The sequence below is a fragment of the Betta splendens genome, chromosome 22, assembly GCF_900634795.4.
Source record: "Betta splendens chromosome 22, fBetSpl5.4, whole genome shotgun sequence".
Taxonomy (NCBI): Eukaryota; Metazoa; Chordata; class Actinopteri; order Anabantiformes; family Osphronemidae; genus Betta; species Betta splendens.
The window spans coordinates 377729-397341 of record NC_040900.2 but is presented as its reverse complement, the minus strand read 5'-3'; the positions used below and the strand labels follow the sequence as shown (position 1 = coordinate 397341).

Here is a 19613-nt window from a genome sequence, read left to right as displayed (position 1 = left end):
CGTTTAAACTTTTTATTGTATTATCGTCATTTTTTAAATGCAGGTTTTATTCTGAAAGCTTTGACAGGAAGTTGACTTTCAGGCGAATCAGTGTGTCAGAGGTAAGAACAGCAGAGATTAGCACGAGGCTCCAAAACCGGTTGGAGCGGAACTAGCTGGAGGAGGTTCTGCGGAGCCGGTCCGACAGGTGAGTCCCTCCAGGTGCAGCCTATAAACGTCGGCGCTAGGCTCGTGCGCCCAGTGAATGTCGGGTGTCGGAGGGGAAGCATGTTTCAGCTGCTGCTGCTCGCCGGAGTTGTGCTCGGAGGATACATCGTCCTCACACAGACGCTCTTCAAACGGTCCAGATGTAAAGGAACCGCAGCGGTGGCGGGAAAGACGGTGATCGTCACAGGTGAGACTGAGCAGGTGCGGGGCGGCTCGACAGGTGTTGTGGTAAAAATGTGAATAAACACGAAAGAATGGAACTAATCGGCATCAAAATATTTATTGATCTAATCTTAATGTAACACTGTTTTGTTTTTTGTGACGTCATTGGTTCAATGTTTTCTTGTTCTTGAGCCAGCTTCAAAGCCACGAGAGTGACGTGTTTCCTCATTGCCTGAAGCACGAGCAGCAGCTGCTGAAGTGATGAACTGAACTGTCCTGTGGCTGTTTGTGCTGCAGGAGGCAACACCGGCATCGGTAAAGCTACAGCGCTGCACCTGGCCCGGAGAGGGGCCCGGGTCGTCCTGGCCTGCAGGAACCGGGACAAGGCCCAGAGCGCCATCGCAGACATAGAGCAGGTACGCGCTTGTGTTTTGCTACATTCCACACACAGTGACCATAGGTGGTGATGGACCGGATCCGGCTGAGACTCAGAACCCGATCAGGCTCAATCTGCAGTTTAAGTAACTCAGGAAACAAGCCTCGCCTGCTAATCCTCTTCCTCCAGGAGACGGGAAGTACTGATGTGGTCTACATGCATCTGGACCTGGCCAGTCTGAAGTCCGTCCGCTGCTTCGCTGAGACTTTCCTGAAAACCGAGTCCAGACTGGACCTGCTCATCAACAATGCAGGTACACAAACGCGTTACTACACCTGGTCTGTTCTGCAGAAAACCGGAGGACGGGTTATCGACCAGCGCTGCAGAACAACCTGCCTCCGTCTCTTCATGGGCTCAAGACGGTTCCAACACATGGTTCCCTCGATTATTTACAGCAGAGGGACGACAACAGAGACTTTGACAAACATGCTGCTAAACAAGTTTGAGATGAACATTCTACCAATGAATGGACCAGTTATTGCGAGAAGCCAAATGTTGTTACTGAACAGTAACCAGAACCAGCATCTGGTCTCAATGAGGTCAGGGAAGGATCAGGTGGAGGAAGGTCACGGGCCTGGGCTGAAGGTTCATCAGAACTCTGTGACACAAACATCACTGTTCTTCAAAACCTGAATCTGCAGCGCCCGACCTTTTGTTCATGTTCAGATCCAATGTGGACTTTTCACAGACTGCAAAGAGCAATGTAGATGTTTTTCAGTCATCAGCAGCAGTAAGAAGCGTTGGCGCTTCAGCGAGCAGAAGGAGCTCCAGCTCTGGGTCACTGTGTTTGTGCTGCAGGTCTGGTGGCCGACGGACAGACCGAGGACGGGTTCGGCATCGAGTTCGGCGTCAACCACCTGGGCCACTTCCTGCTGACCCGCCTGCTGCTGGAGCGCCTGAAGGAGTCGGGGCGGGGGCGCGTGGTCACGCTGGCCTCCATGGCGTACCGCTGGGGACGCGTTGACGTGGAGGTGAGTCAGGAACGGAACGGAACGGACCCGCCCGCTCTGACTCACGCTGTACAGTAGGAATCATGATCATGATCCGTGTGCCTGCTCCACTCGTTGAGCCTGTTGAGCCCCGGGCCGCGTACCAGGCCCGAGGGCGGGTTCGTGTGTAGCGACGTCTGAGCTCAGATTTAACCGGCTCGGCTTCGTTCTGTCACCAGGCCGGACTTTGAGCCTGTGACCCGGGCCGATGGCGCGTGACCCGGGCCAGCGGTGCTGACGAGGTGCTCTGTGTTCTCAGGCTCTGGCGGCGAGCAAACATCTGGGAACCGGCACGTACAGCTGGCAGTTCTTCCAGGCCTACTGCAACAGCAAACTGTGCAACGTGCTGTTCACACACGAACTCGCCAAGAGGCTCAACGGAACCAACGTGACCTGCTACTGCGTCCACCCAGGTGAGTGAGCCGGACCTGCCAGTGGAAGGGGAGCCGAGGCTCAGCCTGCTCGTCCTGTTTTCCAGGCATCGTTCACACTGAATTGTCCAGAAACGTCAGTCTGTGGCAGAAGCTCTTCATCGAGCCCGTGGCCCGGCTGCTGTTCCTGGACCCGGAGGCTGGAGCCCAGACCACGCTGCACTGCGCGCTGCAGGAGGGAATCGAACCTCTGAGCGGCCGCTACTTCTCCTGCTGCGCCGCCCAGGAGGTTTGTGCTCGGGGCCGAGACGACGCCACATCCAGGAGGCTGTGGGAGGTCAGCGAGAGGTTCTGTGGCCTGAGCTGAGCGTGAGACGTCACTGAACCAGTAGCAAGAACTTTTTCTTTGAGGGGAGATTTTAAACAACTGATATTTATCAAGCAGTTTCATTTGATGTATTTTTGAACCATTTACAATAAACAGATTTGAATGATCTTGATCGTCTGCTGTTTTAATTCGAGATAGGTTTTCATTTCATATGGAGGAACTTTCTGCACCTGATTTCAAACAGAACCAGATTTTATCAGTTCCATGTAACCGGACCTTCAAACTTTCAAAGTGCTGGTTTCCACGAAGCTCAGATGCTTCAACGGTTTCACTTCGTCCTCCCAATGGCTTGGCTCGTCCTGGTTCTGGAGGTCCATTTTCCAGTTGTATGGTTTGATAATTTCAACACTAGTGAACACAGTTCAGACGGGCCCAGCTTCAGGCTGCAGCTCTGCTTCTGGTTGAACTGGACCCAGCGTGTCTCATATGGGATTTCATCCACGAACTCGCTTCATGGCTGCGGATGATGCCTTCAGGTGCATTTAGTTGACCATTGACCACTCTATTGTTAGACATCGGAAAAACTATAAGACTGTAGTTCATTTAAGTGGGGGTTTAAACCCCGTAACAAAGGACAGACACGATCACATGTACTTTCCTCTTTCATGTATTCTCATAGGCAATGATAAAATATGAATTTGTTAAAAATAAATAAAAATGATAATGAAAGATTTTTATATTTCATTAATATTTGCTGCACATCCATCCGTAACACACGTCACCCTGTCCTTCACTCAATGGTATATATTCCCACATTCTCGTATGGGAACCTGAACGCAGCATCCCGCAGCGCTGCAGGCACATCCCGCATCCTCCGACGCTCAGACCCGCCCAGAGGTCGTCGACGAGCCCGGTTCGGTTCGCCATCGCTATGAGCAAGGAGGAGACCAACTTGGAGCTGCTGGAGGCTCGGACCGAAGGCACCGAGGAGCCCAGCGGGGCGGCGGCTCCGGCGCCCATGGCTGCGGATGCTGATGCGACGGAGGCCGACGTGAGCGAGGCCGACCTGGACCAGGAGGAGCAGGAGAAGCAGCCGATGACCGGAGGCGCAGAACGGCCTCAGGACGCCGCGTCCGCCGGCGGAGAGCCGCCGGCAGCGGAGAAGAACGGCGCCGTGAAACTGAAGATGCCGGAGGAGGCGGAGGAGGCGACGTTTACCGGGCTGAACAAGGAGGAGCTGCTGCGGGTGGCCGGAACCCCAGGGTGAGCGGAACCGAACACGTTCTATCAAATGTTTAAATACACACACAACCACACACTAGTACTGAACCCGTGTCTAGTAAATAATCATTGAATACTAACCTATACCACTCATCCCATGTTCTGTTGTCCTCAGGTGGGTCCGGACCCGCTGGGGGCTGCTGGTGGTGTTCTGGCTCGGATGGTTGGGCATGCTCTTAGGAGCTGTTGTCATCGTCCTGCAGGCTCCTCGCTGCAGAGATCTTCCAGTCACCAACTGGTGGAACAATGGCCCGCTGTACCAGATCGGATCCATCCAGGCCTTCACTAATGCCCAGAACCTGAAGGGTGAGAACGAGGACTCATCTACAGCAGTGTTCAAACCTGGACAGGGGAAGTTCCAGCAATTAACAGTGTGGCGGGTGATAAGGCCCAGTTAATCCAGGTGTTTTTCCAGGTCTGGAGCAAAAGATGGATCTTCTGTCTCAGCTGAAGGTCAAAGGTCTGGTAGTGGGACCGATCCATGTAGCCCCTCCTGACGAAGCCATGAGCTTGAGGTTCGAAGAGATCTCCCCTGAGGCCGGGAACCTGGAGCAGTTTAAAGGTGTGATCCAGGCCGCTCACAGGAGAGGTGAGATACACAACAGACACACAACAGATCTGTGTTCAGCTACTGTATAATTCCCCGCTTATCTGTGCAGGTATTTCTGTGGTTCTGGATCTGACTCCAAACTACCAGGGATCAAATGGACCCTGGTTCTTTAACACCAGTGTGACCAATGTAGCAGAGAGAATGAAGGTCAGGACTCAGGACTCAGGCAGAACATTTGCTGCAGGGTCCTCTTGTGTCTGACATGTGCCTCTGTCTCAGTCTGCTCTGGTGTTCTGGCTGAACGAAGGTGTGGATGGGGTCCAGCTGTCGGGGGTGGAGCGCGTCTCCAGCGTGGTGCCGTCTCTGTGGAGCGACATCCGAGCCATCATCCAGAATGGGACAGCAGAGGGTTCCAACAAGAGGTACTGATCCCGGTGTGGTCTAAAGCAGCAGCAGCAGCAGCAGCAGCTCTACTGTGGGTCTGCTGCTCACTCGCTCTGCACCGTGTTTCCCAGGGTTCTCATCGGGACCACAGAGCTCTCCTCAGCCGAAGACGTGTCCTCCCTCCTTACCTCCTCCGGGGTGGACCTGCTGATCTCCAGAGTCCTGCGTTCTGTAGACGTGGAGGCCACGGAGCGCGCTCGGGCTATCCAGCTTCTGTACTCATCCCACAGCCAGACCAACCTGGCCTGGAGCCTGGGGGGGCGGGCCGAGGGTCACCTGGCGTCGCTGGTGGGCCCGGCTCTCGTCAAAGTGTACCAGCTGCTGCTGCTCACCCTGCCCGGAACGCCGGTGTTTAACTACGGAGATGAGATCGGACTGATGGACGAGGTGAGGGCTGCCAGTACCGGTCACGCCAGGAACTGGACCAGGGGTTCTGTTCCATGCTGACTTTTTATTGCCTTTGTTACAGAGCACCAATTTTCCCAAGATGCTTTGGGACTCTGGAGAGAATCTGAACGAGACACTGCAGGTGAACATACACCCAGAGCATTAATAGCTACACCTCTACAGAAACCATCGAAGGGAGCGTGGTTAAAATGCTGCTGTGGTAACCGGTCCTGTCCTCTGTCGGTGCAGGAATCATCGGAGCGTGTGTCCTGTCGCAGCTTCTTCCGCACCGTGAGCGAGCTGCGAGGTAAAGAACGCTCGCTGCTGTTCGGGGACTTGATGCTCGTCTCCAACTCGTCCACGTCTCTGGCCTACCTGCGCGTCTGGGATCAGAGCCAGCGCTACCTGGCTGTCTTCAACTGGGCCGAGGAGGCGGCGCAGCTGGAGCTGCGAGGCCCGGCGCTGCCCCGTCGGGCCGCGGTGGTGCTCAGCACCAACAGCAGCGCCCCACCTGCCGACAGCAGCGTGGACCTGACGGAGCTGCGGCTCGGCCCGTTGCAGGCCGCACTCCTCAGGTTTCCCTACAGTGAATAGAGGCAGTGATGCTGATGTGTGGCGTTGTTACTCGTAGGTATTGAATAGTTAATGAAACGATGACATGGCTAAACCTCGGTTGGAAGTGTGGTACAACTGAAGGCTTGCTCTGTGTGGGAGTTCAGTCGTTATCTCAGACCCCCGAAGAAGGTTTAAAACCTACCTTGTTCAGGGCTCTGAGATAACGCTTGTGAACTGGCGCTATAGAAATAAAATAGAATTAAAAGTCAGTCAAATATCAGTCTGAACACCACTTCCTTCTCAGCTGTTGATCGTGATGATAAATGTTGTGATTTTGGGAAAACTAAATAAAAATGAAAATCAGCTCATTATCTGGTGTTTTCAGTGTCTGAGCTTGAGTTGTGTGAAACATAGCAGAGCATGAAGCTGGTCCTGGTCTTGGTCCTGGTCCTGGTCCTATCTGAGTCCAGATCCCATTGTCAGACAGGGAGCACACAGTGCATTGATTCACACTGTGTTCACATCTGGACTGGTTTAACGTGCAGAGTCTTACACGCCTCTATGCTTGTTCTCTACAGCCGTCACACAAAGACACACACACTCCCCGACCACCTAAACTATACAAGTCACACACAAATCAAGGGCGAGTGACTTACCTGAATTGAATAAAGATCAAAACGGTTCCTCTTACAGAACAAAGTAACAGTAACAGGCTTTGATGTGCAGCTGCTGCTGATTTGCCGCTGTTTTACCTGCAATATAATGCTTATCCCACGTTTTATTATTTAAATCCACACAAGGGACACTCGCGTCTGTGCGTCAGGAACCAAGGTCGTAGACGCGGCCCAAACGTCACTTCCGCCCGTGGCCAGCAGGGAGCGCCCTGCGCTCACGAACGACGCTTAAACACAAAGACTGGCAGTAAACAGCTCACCTGTCTAAAGCTCTAGAGGGGAGGGGGCTACAGGCGTCCCGTGTTCTGGTCTGCTGGGTTTACACAGGATGGGCTGGATTTCACCAGCTGGAAGCTGAAGCCACAGTTGTCCCATTCAGCTGGTGTCTCAGGAGCGTGGATCCGGCCGGGCGTGATGACGACGCCTCACCTGATCCCTGCAGCTCCATCATCATGATCTCTATTCCCTTCGTCCCACGTTTAAAGCTGGATGGGAAGCGATGGCACTATGACGAGGAACAGCATGGAACTGTCGCAGGCAGCTGCTGCTCTTCGTGCTCGTCATCTGGGAGCCAAGCAGAGCTTGGATGAATTAAAGATGTTTCACTGTGGTGAGCCTCAGACTTACCACGTTGCCCCCCTGTTCCCTCGGAGACGTCGCGGCCTCCAGTCGGGTGCCGACGTCTTCATCCCTCGTGAATAAAACAAACGCCCCGAGGGCAAACGCAGGTAATACAAGCGAGTCTTCTAGTTTCGAATGCAGGGCATTTTTACATGTGTTTTTACAGGTGATTACCGCTCTGGAGACAAAAGTGCCTGGAGCTGAAACAAAGCAGCCAGATCAAAGGGACGGGCGGCAGGCTTTCAGGTCCGAGGGATGTCTGCTGCTTGTTCACATCCCTCAGCAGCTCCCTGTACGTTTCATTTCAACATGCAGAGAGCACATGATTCTGTCATCTCAAGCTTCAGCTCTGATGGTGGAAAGAATTCATGGTCCCACTCTAAGGTTTAATGAACCACTTCCATCCAGTCGCTGCCGCCGTTTGGATCCAGAAACAGCTGTGTGGTCGTGACCTCCTCTACGGCTGGAGTATTTGTGCCGTTTATGGATCTTCAGCACCAGGACTGGCTCTAGATAAATGACTTTCATTATCATTTCCAGAGGTTTGATCAGACACACAGTTTTAATGAATTGTAATCAGGTCTTTATTTATATTGTTATCACCCTTTTAAAACAGTTAAATGATCAGACTTGCGGGATGGTTGAACATCAGCTCGCCCCTCACACCACAGAGGCGAGAGGGGTCAAAGGTTAAACTTCGACAACACATGCCGCTCATTCAGCAGCATCTACAGCTCTATTTCTCAATTAGCTGCTGTGGAAAGAAAACTGTGATTTATTGACTTTAATTCATTTTCTGATTCTTAGAAAAGACTCAACTGATCACTTCATCAGCAGAACAATGTCTTTGTCCTCAGACAAACACTGAACTGAAGGAGGCGAGTGGAGATTTATTGACTCGCAGAAGAACAGACACGAACAAAAGACAGTTAAACAATGACGAGGGAACGGCTTTGTCTCATTACTGAGGAGGAAAGTAGTGAAGGACAGAAACTAAAAGATTGGGAGTAGGAGTAAACCAAATAAACAAGAGCAGCGAACAATGGGGCCAGAGGGAAGAGGAGAAAACAAAAGGAGAGATGGAGGAGATCTGGAGAAAGTGAAGCGTGGAAGAGAAAAGAACAATAGGGAGAAGAGACACGAAGAGGGAGGAGAGAGGAGAAATGGGGAACAGAGGCGCTGAATGAGCGCAGCGATGAGGAGGTGTGGATGAGGGACAGACAGAACCAGGGTGGACGTGAAATAAGGACGGCGTGAAGGAGCAGGAAGAGATGCGACGATAACTAGAAGGAAAGAGGAGGTGAGCAGAGAGGAGCAGCAAGTTCACACATGAATGAGGAGGAGGAGCGACCTCCTCCCATTCACCTCCAAACATCTGATCCGAGTCCCAACTCTGTAATTATACAAAATGCAGCTGAACATGATGCAACATCCAACAAAGCTGATGGATGTTGCCAGGGATCCGAGGTCACGCAGCACTTGGCCCAAATGCAACAAGGCCAGTGTGTCAGAGGGTCCAGTACACGGTCCAGACAGTTGGTTCTTTAGGTTCTGTGTAGGTGTCCCTGCTGCTTTTCTAACGCTCCCGGCTGTTTAGCTTGAGCAGCGAGCGGCATTAAGGTGTGTCTGGGGAAAGGAGGGTTGGAAAACCAGCAGTCAAGTCAAACTCGAAGCAGTCCCCTGGTGTTGGGCCGCCGGTGCTGGTGGAGCTCCTGGATTCGGCCCCGGTCCCAGCGCGTGCGTTTGTCCGAGGCCGGCGTCGTGTGCAGAGACGGTCCGGCTCCTCTTTCACGTGTCCCTCTGGGCCGTCAACAGAGTGGGCGCAGCGCTGATCTCTGCTGCCATCGGTCTCGGGCTCCTCCGGCAGCTAACTTGCAGTTTCACCATGGAAACAGTAAAAGTCCAAGTGGGACGGCGTTTGTGCAGCTCGAGGGAGACGGAGCGGTAACCAACTGTGACAGCAGCAGAACTCCGCCCTCAGTGTCTCACAGTCTGACTGGTAGCAGACAGGACAGATGTTGGAGGCCGGACGTGACTGTGGGACAGACGGGTCGGGCCCGGACCAGCCCGGGCCGGTCCAGCCCAACCCCAAACCATCAGCGTCATTCCAGAGGATGAGGCCGTTGTTCGGATCAGCTTAGTGACGCTGCAGCCACAGGTTCAGGCCCTCACATTGTCAACCATGGCTTTACATTGGGTTTCAGGGTTTCCAGAGTAATTGTGTTTTATTATTTTCATTAAACAGATTTAAAGCAGTCAGATTCTTGATTAGTCTCTGCTCCGGTTTGCCAGTGTGGTCTCCCACCTCCTCTTCACTGAGGCCCGTTAAAGACGCATTATTCTGCCGATGCTCAGAGGTTAACACACACCTCCGGCTCCGTGGAGGTTTTGGATGTGTAGCTCAGATCCAGACCTCGGTCTCGGCAGGGTCTTTACTTTCATTCAACGTAAATACAACTTTATCCAGGTACCTTCTTCAGAGAGGCAGGTTCTGCTGGTCTGGATCCACTGACAACCAAAAGGCCTAGCGGTTCTTTTCAATGATGCTCTCAGGTTGGACAGTGATCCTGGAAAGGACTTGTTGAAATGGATCCGTGTTCAGTGTTAGCAGTCAGCGGAATCAGGACGAATACAGGAGGTCAGATTTCACCAAGCAGCCTAAACAGTTAAAAGTGGACAATACAGTAATTCAATAAGGAGAAGAAGGAGAAAGAGCGCTAGAAAGAAGAATGACGTGGACGGTACCGAGTGTTCTGATTCAGGTTTTACCTGTACCTCCTCCATAGCTGTGCACGTCGGAAACATCGGCCGCTGCCTCAGGCCCAAAACCACCAAGAGACTCAAAACCAGCATGGACTCCAGCTCAGAGTGCGCTGAAACTCAGGATGAGAGGCTTCCAAATGTCAATAGACAAAAAGCACCCCTTGTCTCCTCTCCATCCCTCTGTTCCGGGTAAAAGAGGAGACCCTGTAAAAAGAACAGCACACACGTGCGCCGTTATTTTCTAGCGTGCCTGCCGCCCACGGTTTTTCCCTGATCACGGCAGAGCAGCGGCGCACGATGCTCCCGCATATTATCAGCATCACACCGGAAAACAGCTCGCTGTCAAAATAAAACCTGGTAGCGGGGAGCAAAGAATTAGGTGCGTTTGTTTGTGCAGGAGAAATGTCCGGACTTGTTCCTTGTAAGGTTTAAACGGACATCTGGTTATTTTAAGCTCTGTCTTTATCCAACGGCGGTTTGACCGAAGACTAAATGTTAATGACTTCTCTGCTACCGTTAGGTTTTATTTTGGAACGTTGGTGCCGGAAGCGGCATTCTGTCCCTCGGCTCGCTCGGCGGTGTCTCTCCGGTGAAAGCACCGACTCAACCGGACCGAGCACTTCTCCTTTTGCTTCTTTCTGCGGCATCACTGCGCCCGGAGCCCCGTTTGTTCTTCTCCTCTTCCCGGAGCGCCGGGCCGTGGACAGCGGGCACAGGGCGCGGAGGGGACCGCGTCCCCTATGATGGACGGACCCCCGGTACCGACCAACGGACAGCGAGCCCGGCGGACCCAGCGTAGGGGCAGCGAGGACTTGTGAGTCCAACCGGTTACCGACGCACCGACGGCGTCTTTACTGGATATTTTTTCTGCAATGTCTTTCGGAAGGAGACGCGGCTGAGGCACCGGCTCCTCCTCCGCCGGTTCCCGCTGTCCGTCATCCTCGTCAACGGCTTCTGATGGTTTTAGCTAACGTTAGCTCCGGTATGAGCTCCACCGGACATTCCTGCCACGTCTGACCGGGCTCGTGGAGGTTGAGCTGTAACTGCTGGTCGTGACACTGGAAGTTTTTGGATGAGAACCGGTGACCGGGCCGGATTCTGTGCGGAGGGACGCCGGGCGGAGAGGAGCAGTAGGCGGCGGGGAACCGGACTGAGCTCAGCCCCGGGGCGAGAGAAGCGGCGAGGCAGCCAGAGGAGGATGTGAAGATGGGCTTAGGTGTCAGGCTGCTGTGGCTGCTGATCGGCGTTCTGCGGGCTGTGCGCGGCCAGGGCGTGTACGGTAAGCACGACGTCCAGCATCGAACCCGGAATAACACCGTCAAGTTGACCTTGTCAAGGCGTAGCGCGTGTAAGCTACGTGTATGCGAGTTACTGCACTGCACACTCAGTTTCACCTGAAGTCTGGGTCCTGTTGATCCTCTGGCGTTGGTGCTCAGACTGGGTCCGGTTGGATCTCCCCGATGCTTTGGTGCTGGTGCTCAGGCTGGGTCCGGATGTGTCCCACTGATCCTCTGGCTCTGGTTCTCAGGCTGGGTCTGTTTGGGTCCCACTGATCCCTTGGTGCTGGTGCTCAGGCTGGGTCCAGATCTGTCCCACTGATCCTCTGGTGCTGGTGATCAGGCTGGGTCCGGATGTGTCCCACTGATCCTCTGGCTCTGGTTCTCAGGCTGGGTCTGTTTGGGTCCCACTGATCCCTTGGTGCTGGTGCTCAGGCTGGGTCCAGATCTGTCCCACTGATCCCTTGGTGCTGGTGATCAGGCTGGGTCTGGTTGGGTCCCACTGATCCTTTGGTGCTGGTGCTCAGGCTGGGTCCCACTGATCCTTTGGTGCTGGTGCTCAGGCTGGGTTTGGTTGGGTCCCACTGATCCCTTGGTGCTGGTGCTCAGGCTGGGTTTGGTTGGGTCCCACTGATCCCTTGGTGCTGGTGCTCAGGCTGGGTTTGGTTGGGTCCCACTGATCCCTTGGTGCTGGTGCTCAGGCTGGGTCTGGTTGGGTCCCACTGATCCCTTGGTGCTGGTGCTCAGGCTGGGTCTGGTTGGGTCCCACTAATCCTTTGGTGCTGTTGCTCAGGCTGGGTCCCACTGATCCTTTGGTGCTGGTGCTCAGGCTGGGTCTGGTTGGGTCCCACTAATCCTTTGGTGCTGTTGCTCAGGCTGGGTCCCACTGATCCTTTGGTGCTGGTGCTCAGGCTGGGTCCCACTGATCCTTTGGTGCTGGTGCTCAGGCTGGGTCCCACTGATCCTTTGGTGCTGGTGCTCAGGCTGGGTTTGGTTGGGTCCCACTGATCCCTTGGTGCTGGTGCTCAGGCTGGGTTTGGTTGGGTCCCACTGATCCCTTGGTGCTGGTGCTCAGGCTGGGTCTGGTTGGGTCCCACTAATCCTTTGGTGCTGTTGCTCAGGCTGGGTCCCACTGATCCTTTGGTGCTGGTGCTCAGGCTGGGTCTGGTTGGGTCCCACTAATCCTTTGGTGCTGTTGCTCAGGCTGGGTCCCACTGATCCTTTGGTGCTGGTGCTCAGGCTGGGTCCCACTGATCCTTTGGTGCTGGTGCTCAGGCTGGGTTTGGTTGGGTCCCACTGATCCCTTGGTGCTGGTGCTCAGGCTGGGTCTGGTTGGGTCCCACTGATCCTTTGGTGCTGGTGCTCAGGCTGGGTCCCACTGATCCTTTGGTGCTGGTGCTCAGGCTGGGTCCCACTGATCCTTTGGTGCTGGTGCTCAGGCTGGGTTTGGTTGGGTCCCACTGATCCCTTGGTGCTGGTGCTCAGGCTGGGTCTGGTTGGGTCCCACTGATCCTTTGGTGCTGGTGCTCAGGCTGGGTCCCACTGATCCTTTGGTGCTGGTGCTCAGGCTGGGTTTGGTTGGGTCCCACTGATCCCTTGGTGCTGGTGCTCAGGCTGGGTCCAGATGTGTCCCACTGATCCTCTGGCGCTGGTTCTCAGGCTGGGTCTGTTTGGGTCCCACTGATCCTGGGTTTCTTTGTTTGTATGGGATGTCAGGGATGCAGTGCTTCCTGTGGGACTGAGCTCTGATGACCTTTATTTCTTATTCGTATTCTGCCTCGTCCCTTTAATCTTCCTGCACGACGCTCCTCATGCGTTTTGGTGACTTCTCCTTCAGCCTTGGCTTGTGTGTACAGGCTCAGCTTGTTCTTGTGGTGTTGCCTTATTATTAAATATCACAAAGTCAGAACTGTTTTCACTTCCTGTCCTAGTGGTTGGATGTTTAGATGTTTTATTAATAGGAAATGTTCAGGCTGCAGTCACCAGCACCGCTCCATCGTTAGCTTCGTGAGCTCTCAGTCACCATCGTGTGACTACAGAGAATCTACATATGGTCACTGGCGTCGCCTGCTTCACCAGCAGCGCTTCCTTCACGTTTCTTCACTTTGAATACATAGTACAATACATCTGTATCACATAACAGTATCAACGCATCAGTCAACCTTTAATGTTTTACCTGCTGTAGTGTCTCAATTCTCTGAGCTTCTAGTTTAAAAATCTACTGTTTTCTACTGTAGCTGTGATATTCAGAGACCTGTAATACAGAGTCAGAGCGAACATTATTGATTAGTATTATTATAGGTTTTACTTGTATCCAAAAATTCAGGAAGCTTTTAAGGCATTTGAAGAATTTGGTTAAAATGAAAAGTTTAAAAATGTTCAGAAGCTCCACTGAACACTGGATGGGCTGCCACACTAGAGCCACATTAGTGTAAGTCATTTATTTAAGTAGTTTCAGCAAACATAAAACATTAGGTTTGATAGAGCAGATTGCTGGAATTTATTGTTGACAGTTAATCACCAGTTAAACAAAATGAAACCAGGACAGAACAAGCAGTTTATTCAGAAATGGGATTGTTTTTCCATAATGAAGTCTAATGTGGTCTCCGTTGAAATGAAGCTGTGCTGCAGGTGTCAGGCTGCTCCAGTCTAACAGCAGCGCTCGTAGGTCGTCTCTTCAGAGGATCAGTCACATGTTTAACTTGGATACGCATCATCAAGAACTCTATAAAAACTATATCAAAACTAACCTAGATCAATTATTGAAGCAGAACAACACACTGTCAGACTAGACAGGAAACAGCTGATGGTTAAAGCATGACTTTGAGTGGGTGTCAGTGGAGCCTGGAACAACAGACTCAGACGATTGGTCGGTCACTGCTCCGTAGGGCCCAAAGCAGAGCGAGCTTCCAGCGTGACGTCACACACTCAGATTATGGGTAATCTCATAGTGTGTGTCACAGATTAGAGGGAGACGAGGCATATTACATCACATCCAGTGTTACTTACATCCACACGGTCCACACACAGCTGAGGGGGGAAGGAAGGAAGGAAGGAAGGAAGGAAGGAAGGAAGGAAGGAAGGAAGGAAGGAAGGAAGGAAGGAAGGAAGGAAGGAAGGAAGGAAGGAAGGAAGGAAGGAAGGAAGGAAGATTAGGAGGCGACATCTGTGTGTGTGTATTGTGTGTTGGCTTGGGTTGGCAGGTTACAGAGAGCCAACCTGTGGGTGGTGGTTATCATGTGGTTAATCTTGATACACAGAGGAACTGGACTCTACCTTGTTTCTACTTTGACTCCCTCAGGTCTGCAGAACTGCTTCCAATTTAGGATCTTGTCATTTCAGTCTTGTATGATCTGCGATGCATCTGGTTCCTGCACTCATGGGAGGTGTGAACGTGCAGATGTTGGGGTGTGGGGATGTGTCTCATGTTAGCGTGAGCTCTGTGAATCCTGTGTGGGAGCCATCACACAATACTTTGAGCAAAGTTTCATGTTGTTTGTGTAGGTTTGGATGCAGGACTGGCCTTTAACAGTGTCTTCATCTTTAAAAGACTGAATGTGATTGAATGTGAACACAGACGTCAGATTCACAGCAGCAGGTGGAACTGACGGACTGGTTCCTCTTTAATTCAAGTGTCTCAGTCCCTTCTTGGTGAGGTGGACACTCACTCAGTCAATCAGTAAGTCAGTCACTAGGTGTGATGCAGACTTGTTGGTACTGATCTGATTTCACAGCCATATGGGCCCATTTTCTGCCTCATAAACTCTCCTCAGCACAATGCAGTTCAGTTGGATGGAAAAGGTCAAACAGAGACAGCCAGAGCTGCTTGCTCACGGCTTGGCTGCTTCTCACCAAACACCACCAGCGGCGCCCCCTACAGACAGGACACGTACTGCCATCAGCACAGGTCAGGGTCATTCCCACTGAGCACGGCCCGGCTCCATACGGTCTGTTAGCAGCTGCAGCCACGACGGGCACGACCTTCGCTGATGACTGCATTCGCTCCCTTCTCCGATGACGGCATTCCCTCCCATCTCTGATGACGGCATTCGCTCCCATCTCTGATGACGGCATTCGCTCCCATCTCTGATGACGGCATTCGCTCCCATCTCTGATGACGGCATTCGCTCCCATCTCTGATGACGGCATTCGCTCCCATCTCCGATGACGGCATTCGCTCCCATCTCTTATGACGGCATTCGCTCCCATCTCCGATGACGGCATTCCCTCCCCATCTGATGACGGCATTCGCTCCCTTCTCCGATGACGGCATTCGCTCCCATCTCTGATGACGGCATTCGCTCCCATCTCTGATGACGGCATTCGCTCCCATCTCTGATGACGGCATTCGCTCCCATCTCCGATGACGGCATTCGCTCCCATCTCTTATGACGGCATTCGCTCCCATCTCCGATGACGGCATTCCCTCCCCATCTGATGACGGCATTCGCTCCCTTCTCCGATGACGGCATTCGCTCCCTTCTCCGATGACGGCATTCGCTCCCTTCTCCGATGACGGCATTCGCTCCCTTCTCCGATGACGGCATTCGCTCCCTTCTCTGATGACGGCATTCGCTCCCATCTCTTATGACGGCATTCGCTCCCATCTCTTATGACGGCATTCGTTCCCATCTCCGATGACGGCATTCGTTCCCATCTCCGATGACGGCATTCGCTCCCATCTCTTATGACGGCATTCGTTCCCATCTCCGATGACGGCATTCGCTCCCTTCTCCGATGACGGCATTCCCTCCCCATCTGATGACGGCATTCGCTCCCCATCTGATGACGGCATTCGCTCCCATCTCTTATGACGGCATTCGCTCCCATCTCTTATGACGGCATTCCCTCCCATCTCCGATGACGGCATTCCCTCCCTTCTCCAATGACGGCATTCGCTCCCATCTCCGATGACGGCATTCGCTCCCTTCTCCGATGACGGCATTCCCTCCCTTCTCCAATGACGGCATTCGCTCCCATCTCCGATGACGGCATTCGCTCCCTTCTCCGATGACGGCATTCGCTCCCTTCTCCGATGACGGCATTCGCTCCCTTCTCCGATGACGGCATTCGCTCCCTTCTCTGATGACGCCATTCCCTCCCTAACTATGACCCGTTCTGATCCACCTTCTCGGGGACAGTGGGATTAATGCTAATTGTTCCCAGTCGTCTGTGTCAGACAGGAGCTGGCCGTCGCCTTCTCGGTCGTCCTCCTCCCAGTTTTTGTTTATTGATCCATTAGCTGTGGGTTTACCGTGTTAATACGTGTTAATGTGCAGTAATGAGGATGGAGTGCAGCACATTACTATGAGCGGCGGCCCGCCTCCTGTTTCCTGTTGGCTGCTCAACGAGAGGAGGAGGAAGAGCAGCTAGACTCATATTAACAAGTCAGTGCTGCTCACAACCGAATGCTAGAAAACAGAAATGGCAGCAGAGACATGAGACTGAAGATGAGCACTTAATGCTGTCGCCTCGCCGTGCTGCCGCTCTGTGTCCTCCACAGGCTACAGAGATTTTCATAATTAATCACCTTCTGTGTGTCTTCACACGTGTCTGGTCTAAGCGCAGAAGAAGGAACTGGAATTGGTTAAATGGGTCTTGCAGAAGAATCAGTGGGCTGTGGTCAGCTGAGCACCCCAGCAGAACTTGACTTCTTTTATTGAGCATCATCAGAAGTATTATGTGGTCAAAAGTCTTCTAAACGTGGGTATTTGCAATAATTTGATGATACATGAAAAGCGAAGGGGCTCTGCTTGTTTGTTTTAGCTTTGGCTTGCGTCCTTTCATTAAACATTAGGAAAGAGTAGTAGAATCTCCATTAACAAACACAATCACATTCTGGATGCATCAGCAGTAACACCCGCTCTTGCTGTTGTACTGTTAACAGAGGAGATGAAGGAATCTAAAATGGACCTTCAAGTCAGAACCATCTCCAGTGTGATTGAAAAGAGCGACGTCTACTGCTGATTCTCGGAAGTTGGTATGATTTAGTGAACATCTCTGTGGACCAGCCACTGACAGACCTGATTCTGTTCCACCGAAGCAATGAATCAACGTGTCTGTTGGAATTTCTCTGGGTCGGCTCTGACGCGCTGACCGGTGGGGGAGAAGTAATGTCTCTGATCGGGCTCTAATCGAGAGACAGAAGAGGAAAGCTTTCAAGGTACCAGTAGTTTAGGTCATAGTCACAGCTAAGCACTGGATTCTTACCATTTTGGATGAAACACAGTGCACCTGATGTTTAACACGTCCCAGAGGAAGGATTTTCTTTACTTACAGTACGATGCTACATGAAGTGTGGGTGATGGGTGTTGGAGCAGACAGAGGAGCTTCAGACATGCTCCCTCATTAGAGACGATGCTCAGGAGACAGAAGAAAGGAAAAAGGTTAGGAGGAGAGAAGGGAGAGGAGGAAACTCCGCCGCTCAGACATTATTCCCAGTGCATCCTTCGAGCTGAGATGTCAGTGGAGATAAATATGGCAGCTGGCGCGTGGAGAGCACGCCTCTGCTCTAATGACAGGCTGTGTGTTCTTACACCAGTGGGACCATGTTACAGTTGGTGGAGACAGATCATCCTGCTTCTGAACCGAGTACCAGAACCAGATCCTGAATCAGAGTCACAATGGACCCAGTGCACGTATAAAGCTGCAGATATTAGTCCAGCTAAATTTACATTATTCATTAGGTTATGCTCAACCATATTAGAGCAGGTGGATCCTGAATTATGCAAATGTATGTAAATGGTTTAAAAACAGCTGCTGGAGGAAAGGGGATCTGAGCTGCTGGTAGATGGAGGTTTAAACAAAGTGTCTGGTATTTATAGCACATTGAGTGTTTCTAACTCTTAGACTATGAGCTAATGATGGGCACTAACTTAATCTTCATTCACCAGCCATAAAATCAAGCGCGCACATAATGAGCCTTTGGTTAGTGGCTGCTTCACTCAACAGCACGACAGTGTAGTTTACACACAATTCATGATGTCATATAACACTTAGAGTGCAGATTGTGCTTTAAAGTCTGGCTGTCATGTAAATAAATAGGAGCCAGTAGAGTGCCAGCTTGTATCCTGAGATGATTATCAGACGTGGATCAGCAGCAAGTCCCTCAGGACGCGTTCGATCAAAGAGTGAGGAAACATTTACATGCAGCAGCAGAAATCCACCTTGGGGAGACTTATCTCCCAGCATGAAGATTAAGGCCACGTTTGGAGACTAACACACCATGTGCAGTGAGCTTATGTAAGCTCGGCAGGCTCAATCCACCAGCAGCTGCAGCCTGCGGCATGAGGCTGAGGGAACAGGTAGCAGTGGAAGCTGGGATGACCCTCCAAACTTTATCGCTCTGTTGGACCAGTTATTGTCCACATCCACTGTGGTTCAGAGCATTTGAACGAATGTCCCTGAACGCCACACGGCCCCAGACCTGCAGCTGATAGACTCGTCCCATGAATCATGTTTAGTGACATCTGAGGTGTTTGCTGCGTTTGTGTGCGATCTTTTGCCAGTCCTTGTTCTCTCTACGTGCCAGCTGATAAAACTGTAAAATGTGAATTTTCCGCCTGGCTGCCTCATTCCTGTCTCTCCTGTGTGCATCTCGCTCCCTCTCTCTGTCAGTAAAGATGAATGGTCCACACTCGTCTACTCTCTGTGAGGGCGGTGGCAGTTGTGTCGCTGTGGCTCGTGGCTGCAGCAGAGCAGCAGGCATCACCATAATTACACTGCTTATCAGGGTCAGAGGCTGAACGAGCTCAGTTCAGTGGAGACGGAGATGCAGCCAGTTTACCCAGTTTAGCCAGTGGTGACGTTGTTCACTACATGACTGGTTTTCACCTTACAATCATTTACAGCTTGGCCTCAGAGAATCCTGCTCTCCCATGGCCGTCGGACACGACACACACTGCTCGTGGCGATACTATAATCACTGTAAGACATTAAACCTTATGTAACCATAGCAACAATGCACCACCAGTGTAGGAAGCCTCCAGATTCCAACCATTATGAAAGTTCCTGTTCAAGGTGGCAAAGACCTGATGTGCTGATGGGCTGATGGAGTCCAGGCCTCACGTTAAGACTGCAGGTAGATTATTCATCTGGGGATCAGGGTGGGTTCTGTAGGGGCCTGTTCACCTGCTCTGAACTCCAGGCTAAAATCTCTCTTATCTTCTACAAGGTTCTGACTTTTGTTAATTTGAAGCCTCCTGATCAACCCAACCATGCGTCCTGTCATTTAGCTGCACCACGTTCAGACAAGCTGAGCAGCCCACGCAGAGCTTGTCCTCGGCTTTCATTCATTTCCTCTCCTCATCACATATGCAGAAGGACTCCGTACCGTCAGCCAATCAGATGTGTGCAGCTATTTTTAGTCGCCCCACTGACTCTGCAGCTTCCTCTGAGATCCTCCATCCAGAAATAAAGGCCAAGTGCTTACATAACACAGAGAGGGGACGTAAAAATATCTCTTCTGACATGAATTAAAGAGTGGCGTTAAATCTAACCTGAGATCAGAATGTGGGACAGATAGTAGCTTTAGTATTCAGTGCTTTTGTTACATAGCATCACTTCTTC

The 19613-nt window shown here is 52.0% G+C and overlaps 3 protein-coding genes and 1 long non-coding RNA gene across 9 annotated transcripts in view; 3 read left to right on the top strand and 1 right to left on the bottom strand.

Annotated features, from left to right (window-relative positions):
* The first annotated feature begins 125 nt into the window (after positions 1–125).
* Positions 126–2660, top strand: LOC114848257 (dehydrogenase/reductase SDR family member 13-like). The gene is made up of 6 exons (XM_029138603.3): positions 126–394; positions 667–785; positions 935–1058; positions 1604–1776; positions 2054–2207; positions 2273–2660. The coding sequence occupies exons 1-6, from the start codon at positions 268–270 to the stop codon at positions 2530–2532; spliced, it is 957 nt and encodes a 318-aa protein (XP_028994436.1). The 5' UTR covers positions 126–267; the 3' UTR covers positions 2533–2660.
* Positions 2661–3315: 655 nt separating this feature from the next.
* LOC114848252 (4F2 cell-surface antigen heavy chain-like) lies at positions 3316–6081 on the top strand. The gene is made up of 8 exons (XM_029138596.3): positions 3316–3756; positions 3890–4080; positions 4190–4363; positions 4434–4531; positions 4604–4746; positions 4840–5155; positions 5238–5297; positions 5405–6081. Exons 1-8 carry the CDS (start codon positions 3425–3427, stop codon positions 5747–5749), a joined length of 1659 nt encoding a protein of 552 aa, XP_028994429.1. The 5' UTR covers positions 3316–3424; the 3' UTR covers positions 5750–6081.
* A 1484-nt stretch (positions 6082–7565) lies between these two features.
* LOC114848098 (uncharacterized) lies at positions 7566–10069 on the bottom strand. The gene is made up of 2 exons (XR_003784356.3): positions 9775–10069; positions 7566–9663 (listed from the first exon to the last, which is right to left on the bottom strand). It is a non-coding gene; the product is annotated as an uncharacterized LOC114848098 (long non-coding RNA).
* A 275-nt stretch (positions 10070–10344) lies between these two features.
* Positions 10345–19613, top strand: part of mdga2a (MAM domain containing glycosylphosphatidylinositol anchor 2a) — a 29980-nt gene continuing 20711 nt past the window's right edge. For 2 of the 6 annotated variants that reach the window (XM_055505596.1, XM_055505593.1), the window contains exon 1: positions 10351–11047. In XM_055505596.1, the coding sequence (XP_055361571.1) occupies positions 10975–11047 (73 nt within the window). In that variant the 5' untranslated portion in view covers positions 10351–10974. Of the gene's footprint in view, positions 11048–19613 lie in introns of all 6 variants that reach the window. The other 4 variants (XM_029138291.3, XM_055505595.1, XM_055505597.1 and 1 more) reach the window with 3 other exon arrangements.